Raw genomic sequence first — 11,340 nt, forward strand, 5'->3', positions numbered from 1 at the left:
CGGGTCCTTCGGGATAGCCCCCTCGCCGCGAACGCCGAAAAATGGGATGGAAAACAGCGCCCCGGCGGTCACGGATTCACCGCGTGAAGGGCTTCCACGTGAAAAGATGTAACGGAGGAAACACATCGCTGAGATAACCGTGAGACCCGAACCACAGGCCAGTCCCAAACCGAACATCGCGTTTGGTCATTTGAAGAAAATCAGTAGTCGGTGTTTTCTGTACCCTGCGTCGCCCAGACCAGATACAGGTTGCCAATGCAAAAGCGTTAGCTGGGAAAGAGAATTGCAGATCAGTACATGACAGCATCTGAAGCGCTGTTACTTTTCAGAAGAGCGAATAATCTGTCCACTGCTCCCAAAACAGGTGGGCGTGACGGGTTTGCTGTGGAAAGGAACCGCCGCCTTGACCCGCTACGCCAGGAGGGGAGAACAAGCTTGACAGGACAAAGGTCCATCCATGAGGATGGCCCTGACCCTGCAGGGGGACGCGGGGCTGGACTCATGCAGCGCTCACCCCGCTGAAGCCAACTCTGCTCCGAATGCAGAGTCTAGCACTTAAAAATAATTCTATTACTTTTTTTTTTTTTTAAATAACGCAGCCATTTTCTGGATACCGTAAGAGTATGCATTTTATGTATCTTTAAATGTTTATACAAAATGTCTAGTTTATCCATAAATATTACCCAAAAGTACTTAAAATATTAACAAAAGCGGTTCTCTTTACATCAACATTTTTAAACCAAAGAACTATTCCATAATTTAGAAAACCAAGGGTTACTCATAATTGCTGCAAGTAAGACAAGAAATGCCAATGACAGGCCTTTAGCAAGACACTGGGAATATGGTTCTCCTGGAAAAAAAAAAAAAGAGAGAAAAAAGTGTAAGCATACGAGAGCTAAATTTCAGTTTAGACAACAACCCAAAAGATACAGATTAAAGTACGTGCATAGTCTGAATAAAACAATGGAGCACAAAGCAAGGAATTAAGATGCTTCATACTTATAAAGCTTCATACTTTGTATAACTTTAGTCCCTGAAGTTGTGCAGATAATAAACACGGGCAGTTGCCTCTGTCCATGCAGCTCTCAGAACAGAGTCCAGGTGCCCTTTGAAATGCCAGATGTTTCATCTACGGAGCCTCCCAGGAAACATAATCCACCACAGTTTTACACAGAGGAAATTTAAATATTAATTGTCTTACCAATATGGCAAATTTTTACTGGAACTCGTGGGCTGACTGAAAAACACATACTGGCAAAGTGAGAAACAAAAGTCTCCCTCCACCCTTCAAGGGCAATGACACACACTGACAATGCTACAATTACAGTAGGAAATGGAAACGGAACAGTACCATGAAGTGATACATTCTCCTCCCTCCAAACTCTACAGGGGAGTGAAAAAGAATCTCTCTCTGCCAAACAGATACTCACAAAATTTCAATCTTATCCACAAAGTACTCCCAAGTAATTATTTTTTCCACTATTCTAACTAAAAAAATCAATGCATTATCAAGGAAAAAATTAAACAGACTTTTTGGACCATGCTTTCTAAAAGAGAAATTTTAATTCCCTACTGCAAAGCATCCTTTCAGACTAAACTCCACACATCTAATTACGTTTCGAAGAAATATGGCCGGTTCACAGCATTCCACACCGCTTATTATTTTTACCTGTGTAAAACCGTGTCAATGGATAAAGAAGTTGTGGCCAGCACACATCATTTCGATTGCAGTCAAATTCTGTATAATTAATCTGAAATCTGAAGGAAAAAACCAAACAGGTTTATTATCTACAGTACCAGAACACCAGCAAAAGTGGAAAAAACAGAGTGAAAAGGTGTCCAGATTACAGGAAAAAACAAAACTAAACCACAAGCGACTCGTTATTCTCTTACGACTTTTTTCTCTAATGGAAACAGGAGCCTCCCCTCTACTCCACTTCTGTCATTTTTAGTCAGCTGTTTCTTTTTGTGATGAACATTTTCAGACAACGGATAGTTTGGGAGCCTCACACAGAACCCCTTATCCACTCAAGTAAACACAGAAGCTTTTCTGCTAAAACCAAATGACAACTTTGCAGCGTAATTTACAGCCTTTCATGTTACTCATGAAATCCTTGAACCAGGCCTTATTGCTCTGTACTCCACCAAACCAAAGTAACCTTTTGATCAACGCTATTCACATTACATCTGCTTAACGTAACGTCAAGTATCGGTGTTTTTACAAAAATTACCTTGTCATTGGAATGGGTGGCTGAGCTGGCACTTTAATAAACTGAACAGAAGCAGTGATGGGAAGAAAGCTGATGCTGTTTTCACAGGTAAGCCCGCACTGGAATTGCCATATTACTGTTGAGTAACTGTAAGAATATGCATAACTATTACTTGAGGGCTGTAAATGGAATTTTAGAGCCTAAACATAACCATCAAAGGACAAAATACGCAGTATTTAGGAGGTGGTTGATGATCTCTGGATTTTCAACACCATGCAGGGAGAGAACTTGCAAAGCCTGGAAATGAGATAAAGTGGAACAGAATCCCATTTATTTGATTGGGATTGACTTGGGGGAAAAAAAAGCATTTGCAAAGTGAAAATTCCCTGTTTCAGGAAACAATAAAGCATTTACCACAGCTCTCAAGAAGAGCTCTACATTGGGGTAAGTCAGAACACAGGACAATGTTGTCACTTCCACCACGTGACAAGAAATTAAAACGTTCTTCTGATAGAATGCCCTGCATATGCCTACTACTGGCAGCATCATAGATTTTATTTAATATTTCAGTGAAGTAGAAAGACTGTCTACTGTTGACCATTATTTTTTTATTATTATTATATTTATTTCAGAGGGAGAAAGGCAAACCCAGTTGTGATCAAAGGAATTTGGGCTGCAAATACAAATAAAAGGCATGTAAAAAATTAGAAATAACAAAACAACATTTTTGTTTGTAAAATTTAATCTGCACATGTTAGGTAAGCAAGTCTCAAAATGAAACATTTATTTGTCAGATAGCCAGAGACACAAAACTCTCTACCTGATCTGCACAGCAAGAATCTCTTGCTGGGGAATCCCTTGTACTGCACCCACATCAGCAAAGATTATGCGAATATTCAGATTTGCAGGAATATCTAGACAAATGCCTTTTAAGTTTCCACTGCTCACATTGGTATCAGAATTAAATGGATCAAGACCTATGGAGGAGAACAGAGTTATTTAAATCATAGAATAGTTTGGGTTGGTAGGGACCTCCAAAGATCATCTAGTCCACCCCCCCTGCAATGAGCAGGGACATCTTCAACTAGATCAGGTTGCTCAGAGCCCCGTCCAGTGAAGTACCAGTAACTGTCGCACAGGGACACAGAAAAACATGTTTTCTCTATATAAAATACACATAAAGAAAAGGAGTACTTTATCAACAGAGAACTAAAATACCAAGTCATATGTTTACAGGCTGACAGTAAAATACATGGTAGTGCAGTGTCCGTATACATATTGAGTTATATGCACGTCTGTACACATATACGGATGGATGGATCCAGGCACAGATCAGTATCTTTAGGCATTTGAAATTACATTTTGGTTTTATTTTGAGATGCTCTATTCATCGTATGGGCATATTTAGACTATAAACAACAACACAAACCTCACTTACGTATAATTTCCACCCAGTCATTTAGATCACTGTAACTTGAATTGTCCCTCTTTCCGATGTGAGTAGCTTGTATTAATGAATTCAATTTCTCAGTTACCTTTCCTCTGCAAAATAAGAATGTAAGATTACACAAAAAGTAAATCTGTACTGTCTACCACTCTGGGTTGTAGTAATATTATTATATCCTAAGGTCAGTTTCCTCCGAAAGATGTTATCACTCAACAAAACTAGACTTGAACTATTGAACTATCTGTTCAAGGGAAGAAATGGCAAAGCATCCCACCCTAACATAATCCTCATTTGAATACAGGGAGATCTGAGTCAAACTATTATTATAATTTCCCTTTTAAAAAAAAGGGAGACTATCAACCACAGAAAGCTGAAATGCATACATGAACATTTAAAAAGAATGTAACAGTGCTGATAGTAGGCACTTGTAGAGAATCATGTAATCAGCAACAAGAGGAATGCAGGGAAAAACAAGTCAACCTACGTAGCTCACCTCAAAAGGCCGCAATCTTCATTAATACCAACTTCTAGAATGCACCCAGAGAGTGAATCTAATCCGAATAAAACTGGTGTATAAGCTGCCGACGTACATAAACCTCTGCCAGCTATGAAATGAAAACATCTTACTTGAGCTTTCTTATATCAACCTTTTGATCTCTAGCTTTCAATTTTGTGCAAAAATATCAAACATCAGAATGCAAAACACCAAGTAGTATAGTTCAAATATAGATACAAGTCCATTCAACTTAAATTTTCCAAGAAAGCATTAGAGGCTTACTCACTGAAGATTGAATAAAGGCTAGGGAATAGTCTAGAAAAGCAAAATTTGGTAGAGGTTCTTAACTAAAATATGTACCAAAAAAAAAAAAAAGTATTTTAGCATGAACTACAGTTGAAGTTGCAACCTCACAAGCCAGTACCTGGCTGCCAAATGTTGAGGCTTCCAAAAGTATCAGAAGCATTCATATTTGCAGCTCTCACTGGTTTTCCAACTTGATAACCTAAACATAGAAGGGTAAATCATAAACACTGTATAAGAACCTATAAGCATTAGCGTTGTTTTAATAATAATGTCATCAATCTTGAAGAAAATGAACAGACATTTCCATTACAGTAGGAATACACTCACTTTAAATAATATCTGTACAACAAAAGCCTAAGAACCAATCACCGCTATTACAATTGGTAGTGCATTAAGACAGGAAGGTGGGGGCTAGCAACGTAAAGAAGTATGAAAGAGATTATCAGTTCCTGTGTTTTATATCTGTACAGTATGAAACTTTTTTCTTTTCACTTTTAAGAGGCAAAATAAACTATTAATACCTGGATTCCCAAACAGTTCTGTTGCATTAGTACTCTTTAAACTTAGAAATTTGACTGTGAATCTCTGTGTCAGTATTTCTGGTAAAAGAAAAAAAAAATATGACTTTACTTTTAAATAAGTAAATTAGCAAAAAGTATGCTCTATGGGGAAATCAGCCCCATAAATTTTCTTTCCAGAGTCCAGGGGAAATTCTTTTTAAGAAGTATTAGTAAATGAGAGATTCTATCAGAGAATTTCCATGCTGAAGAAAAAAAAAAAAAAAATCAAAAAGCAAAAGAAATTTCATGATACCTCCATCACATAAACTTCCGAGGAAGACTGTGACATTTATTTGCTCTATGTTCTTGTCTTTCCAAATGAACGTATAATGCTCTGCAAAAGTTACATTTTGACACAGAACCTCAGCAGTATGAAGGCTTTCTGGCAGAAGAAAAAAAAAGGCCATAATGAAAAGCACTGCTAATTAGAAAGCTGTGTTACTGTAGCTCAAAAAGAACACATTAAAAAAACTCTAGCAAAATTCTGGAAATTATAACATTTACCTTTTTGATAATTGATTTTACTGTTTAAGTCCCATCTTACTAGGACAGTGCGACAGTACAATCCCAAAGCTTATCAATATTTTAACATCAGTGGTTCCAGGTCCCTTTGTAGCTAAACCTCTCCTGAAGAGCCCAGCACTGGACTTTACATCACCAGCTGATGCACTTCTCTGGACTCAGGACTCCCCCTGCTTTCATCTCATCCCTTCCAGGGAGCCAGCACTGCCCAGAAAAACACATTAGCTTGGGTTCCATTAGTTTCATTTGTGCTGCATTACCCTCTCGCTGACTGGGAACCACTGTTCTACCTCAAACAACTGCTTCATTGGTTGTAAAAGGCCCTTAAAAAGGCACGAGAGCTTACGAAACAGACACACATACATCTGCTTACAGTCTGCCCACCCCACTTACATGTTCATCCTGGAGATTTTTTTGAAGTGTTCTTCATATCTTTGTTTTGTTTTGGTTTTTTTCCTTCTCAAAAATTACTTTCAATGTAAGCTAAGGGACCCGATTTCTTGACCAACTTTAAATGAAGTTGGGGTAAATTAAATACTTTCTGCTTTGCAGTAAGCCAAACAGTTTACTTTTTGAGCATCAGGTAACATACAAGATCCCTCCTAAGAATTGCAGCAGGTGAACATTTTAGTCATCAAAATCATCTCTTCCTTATATAGTCCAGGCTAGGTAAGAAACATATTTATTAAATGGAAGAGACATACCACTTTCAGTGATGAATTTGCCCATGTTGGTGATGGTCCTATAGATGACATTTTGTTGGATGAAGTCTGAGAATAAAAAACAAACACTGCAGTACTCCTGACTAATAAGAGAAACAGATGTACTGTTTTCACATCCAAGGTGCAATCCTTGTTGTTATGAAAATGAAGTATAAAATTATTTAGAAAATTAATTTTGGTAAAGGACCAAACAGTTTATGTATTTTGAGAGCAAAGCTAGTTATCTCTGGGTCTTACGAAGGTAATATAGACGAACAAAATTAGACAATTATGTAGCATAAATTTTCTTCATGCTGGTAATCATATTATCTCAAACTCCTGAAGGACACTTCATAAGTATATGCTTTTGTAATGCAGAAAGTAACCACTTCTCACTAATGATGATACTGCACCCTCTTGACAGAAAAAGGGCTCTGCAGCAGCCTGAAAATAGAAAGAGATGCTCTGTTCTGTCATGTGTAGCCATAACCAGTACGAGTCACCAGAAACAATAAATGGGGAACAAAGGCCAATCTCACTATTTCTTACATCCCAAATCTTGGAAAATAGTGGGGAACTTGCTGGAAGGTCATCAGAAACAGGAATAGAACATCTCCAAATGCTGAACTACAGCCACCAGATAACAAAGATATTACATGTAGCTACCGTGCCAACAGCCCTCGGGTTTGTTCTGTTCTAGCAGCTCTGAGAAACATAAAACACATTTCTGTTAGGGCTTATAGAGCATACCTCCAGCACCACTGTTTATCCTCACGTCATGGGGCAGTCCCTCCTTGTAAGATGCTAGATTGGTCAGGCATTTGACATCAAAGTTCTGGAGATACGCTACAGGGGCATTTCCAACACACTGTCCAGCCATGGATTGCTGCAGATAATTCAACAGAAGTAAGTATGTTGGACCCTTTCCTAGCCCTTTGCTTTTCATTTTAAGACTATTTGTTAGTGAAATGCTCCAAGTAGTACTACAGCTACATGACACTTTGACAAACAAGTAATCTGATGTTATCAGAATACCTCAATCTGTAGCAAGAGAGAGGTTAAAATTTAAAAAGCATAGCTTTCAAAATAGTTTCAACGTACAGTAAGGCTTCATCCTGATTTGTCAAAATAATTATAACCAGTGAGTCTCTCTAAAATGCAAAAGGAATTCGAAAACAGTACAATCAGATGACTAAGATTCAAAGGAAAAACCAACTATAGTGCTCCGTAATGCAGCAGGCAAACCAAAAAATACAGAAATATGGTAAGCCATAAACTAGTAATTGGGATGCCAAGCTTGCTTTTATCTCTTGAAATAATTAAAACATTACCATTTTGGGGGATAGGTAGGGGGATCAGGAAGGATAACGTTTACTTTTAATAATGATTTTGTGGGTTTGGGTTGGGGTTTTTTTTTGTGAAAAATATATTCCACCGCTTTACAACAGCAAGTTGCAGAATCTGGTTACAAAGCCATAAGGAGCATGATAGATGGAGAATATCAAACATCCAAAAGGAACCAAAAGTTCCTAAACATGAAGTGATTACCTGGGGAATGGTAAAATACTCATTTTCTTCTGTCATAATTGGATCTCCTTGTCTGTAACCAGTGAAAAGTTTCCCAGGAGAAGTTTGTAAAGGGATCTTAAACAGAGGAACTCTGGGTGTAGAACTGCAAACAAGTTTAAAAATTAAACAATTCTTTGCTCTCTACCTCACACAAATAATTATATATTTGCGTTCATGTCCTGTGTTCTTATATAGTACCGATGACATTTCTCCATTTGCACTTAAAGTTCACCCCCTAAAATTCCAATTTCAAAATAACTTTCATTATAAAAACAGGTTATATTTTCGGTAGCACGCCTAATGCGTGTGTTGAGAAAATAAGTTTTCTTAAGACTTACGTGGAGCCATGATAAAAGTAGCCAAGAAATGGTGTATTGTTAAGAGAAGACTGTACACAAAGGAAGGGAAACCAATCAGGGGTATATTCCATTGACCGAGAAGAGCACAGCTGATCAAAAGGTGGGTTTACATCCCCACCAAACACTCCAGTGAAACATGATTCATTGAATAACTGCTTCAAGTCTGGTGTACATTCCTGAAAGGGAAAAGAATGGTCACTTTTTAGCACAGTAATTGCATTACCATAGGCACTATAGCCATAGTGAGCAACCTGATCTAGTTGAAGATGTTCCTGCTCATTGCGCACTGCAGGGGGGTTGGACTAGATGACCTCTAAAGGTTCCTTCCCACCCAAACTATTCTATGATTCTGTGATTCTATACTTACAGGTAAATCAAACCAATTTTGTAGAGAGAGGTCATATTTACTATTAGAAATACCGGAAAATCCAGACAAGCCCTCTAGCCCCATCTAGTCTGAAGCATTCAGTACCTCTCTCTCTCCCCAGACAACAGAAAGAGCCTAGAAATTCTGAAACTCTTAATCAAAGTTTAATATGAAATAAGTACCGGATCACAGCAACAACGAACATCACAAGCTCCAGCTGTCAAGTCACAAGGACAAGAGCCCAATGGCTGAAACACCTGGTTTGGGATGATAGTCGCATTTTCTGCAAAAGAATTAAAAAAAAAAAAAAAAAAAAAGAGAAAAAGCAGATAAAATGGACTGGAATCCAAATAAATAGACCATGCGCATTGCAGTTTATTCTGACTGTGTACACACCTTTTGTTAAATTCCATTAATGATTATTCAGTATCTCTTACTGCTGCCCAAATCCCAGTTTTTATTTTTCCATATATAGAGGGAAAGAACAGCCAAAACGCCATTTCTTCTTTAGCGTATCTGAACACTTACCTGACACATTTCCTGTAAAGGAAGAGTTGGCATATATTTCAGCTTGAATCAGGAGATGTGCCAACATCACTGAATCACGGCAAGCTAAAACCTGAAGTGTTTCAACCACGCAGAGAGGTGTTGTGCAGCAGTCAGTGGCATTTGGCAAACACAACTGCAGATTTCTAGTCAAGCTTATAGTCGCTTTGGAAGTGTTCTGAAAAAATGCAAAAAAAAGTTTGACAGCTTTGACGGCTTGTGTTAAATTACTCTTATTTATACCACTCACCAGCTTCCAAAAGAGAAGTTTCAGTACCACTGTGTTTTGTCAGCGCTACAATGCAATGATATTCTTCCTATATAAAATCGGACATTTGTTGAGAGTGGAATGACAAAGGGTCTGCTACTGAGATATGCAAATACAGTGAGGATATGAACTGTACACAGAACTTTTTAAGGCATGCACACAGATTAAGTTACCTCAGAAATCATATGCGCAATTCTAAAGAAAAGAACAAATACTGAAAAGTGAATTTCAGTTTTTACAGCTACCTTCAGTTGAAAACTAGAATGACTGCAGAGTTGATAAAACCCCTGAGGAATTATGTATAACATAACACTGAAGGCAAGTCTAACAAAACAGATGTTCCAGAGCTCATGCTGTATAAACCCACTACTTTTTTATTTCTGTTAGATCCTTCCAGCAGATCTGAAACAATCTCAAATGCTACAGCCAGCCAGGAAGTACAGGCAATTCTGGAGGGGAGGAGGACAACAAGGAACCAGTGTCAAAGCTGCACATCAGCAAACTCCAGCAAGGACATCCACACAAAGGGATATGTCAAGGAAGAAAGGCAAGGGCAAGACATTCAAACTGGGTTGTTAGTACATTAACATTTTGCTAGTATTTCATTAGCCCTTAATATATGACAATTCAATCCTTCCCATTTCAGGGAAGAATCACTATTTTACATACCATACCAGATGTTACATTCAAATTCCAGTCACTAGCTCTTTTACTTCCGCTGCAATTTGCAAGTTGCGATTTTCCTGTATCAAAATAAACATTTTAAAAGTATTCCAATGTAATTTAGAAAAGACTGGAAAATAAGTACAATTTAAACTCCTCTTGTGCCTTCAAGTAGGCATACCCTCAGGCCCAGCTGACAAGGAGTCAACAGAGGACTAAGGGCTTAATCAGCAGAAGTCCTTTGGAGTTCCTATTTCAGTAACTATTAAAGCACTAAATGAAGTGCATTGTCGTTTCTCCAGCAATTTTAGTGTCAAAGAAATATTAATAGTTCAAGTTCAAACATTTATTTACTTACCATTGGGGGTGGGTGGGTGGGGGGGGTGAAGTGTTCTTACCTGTCTCTTCATCTATAGGACTTAAAATTATAGAAAAATTAACTCCTGAAGAATTTCCAAGAAAAAACGAATTGACTCTGGGCCCTGACATATGGATAAATGAAGGCTGGAAGACTAAAAAAAGAGAGAAAGAAACAAGTCTTAATGCACACTAACTGAAAAAGGTAGCATCTCTAAGACATATTTAGGTCTTACATTTGGGCTAGATTCTTACCTTCCTATACTTTAAATTGTCACAAATAGAATAAAAATACCTTGTGATGCCTAGTACAGGATTGTATTTACATTCTTGCGAAGTGCGAGAGCAGTGGGTTCACCATTGCTTTCCATACCGCAAGTTTACACTTGCCAAGATGCTCCGTAAACACGCAGTAGAATAACATTATGGCAGGAGACTGCAGCACTTGCTGCCCCATGCAGATACTACTTAGGTCAGGCAACAACATATTTAGCATTCCTTGCTGACTTCAGTTTACACTTTTTAATTTCTTGTGGCTATGAAGGGTATCAGGGGTGTGCCGCTACCTGTTGATCCAGTCATTGCGGACCTCAGCACGTGGACGTAGTTTCAAGTTTAGGGCTCTAAGTTGGGAGTTTCACTTCAATTTCCTTTACAGACTTTACCAGCATTGAAAGGTCCAACACAAGCAGCTCCACCTTTCCCCCTCCGGGTCTCCCCCAGTGCTAAGCAGCGGCAGAAAACTCCAGGGCCAGCACCTTCGGGTTAAGGCAGGGGCACCAAAGGCCCCCGACCTGCTAGTCCCTGGGGACCCCTCCGGGCCTCCGCGGCCTCCCCTCACGCCCACCCGGGCAGGCCCCACCATTCAGGGAGTCAGTCAGGGAAAGTGCCGCCGCAAACCGACCCCCTCTTCCCCTCACCCCCGGCCGCCCTTTTGGCCCCCTTCCCTCGGCAGCCTCCCCCCCGCCC

General features: G+C 39.0%; 1 protein-coding gene across 1 annotated transcript; it reads right to left on the reverse strand.

Moving 5' to 3' along the window:
- Positions 1 to 602: 602 nt before the first annotated feature.
- TCTN2 (tectonic family member 2) lies at positions 603 to 10,953 on the reverse strand. Its single transcript, XM_009321210.1, has 18 exons — positions 10,938 to 10,953; positions 10,413 to 10,526; positions 10,021 to 10,094; positions 9,066 to 9,261; positions 8,720 to 8,820; positions 8,150 to 8,346; positions 7,791 to 7,914; positions 6,993 to 7,128; positions 6,246 to 6,311; positions 5,273 to 5,401; positions 4,981 to 5,058; positions 4,578 to 4,658; positions 4,151 to 4,262; positions 3,649 to 3,752; positions 3,031 to 3,187; positions 2,232 to 2,357; positions 1,670 to 1,758; positions 603 to 850 (listed from the first exon to the last, which is right to left on the reverse strand). Exons 1-18 carry the CDS (start codon positions 10,951 to 10,953, stop codon positions 735 to 737), a joined length of 2,016 nt encoding a protein of 671 aa, XP_009319485.1. The 3' UTR covers positions 603 to 734.
- Positions 10,954 to 11,340: the final 387 nt, after the last annotated feature.

This window comes from Pygoscelis adeliae, unplaced genomic scaffold (genome assembly GCF_000699105.1).
Source record: "Pygoscelis adeliae isolate BGI_AS28 unplaced genomic scaffold, ASM69910v1 Scaffold93, whole genome shotgun sequence".
NCBI classification, from domain to species: Eukaryota; Metazoa; Chordata; class Aves; order Sphenisciformes; family Spheniscidae; genus Pygoscelis; species Pygoscelis adeliae.

Bases quoted from the DNA above. Each gene is read 5' to 3' on its own strand.
- TCTN2 (XM_009321210.1), bottom strand. The intron at 10,095-10,412 runs GTAAGAACACTT...ATTTTGATACAG, and splicing joins TCCTATAGATGAAGAGACAG to GAAAATCGCAACTTGCAAAT. The intron at 4,263-4,577 runs GTACTGGCTTGT...TTCATTTCATAG, and splicing joins CCTCAACATTTGGCAGCCAG to CTGGCAGAGGTTTATGTACG.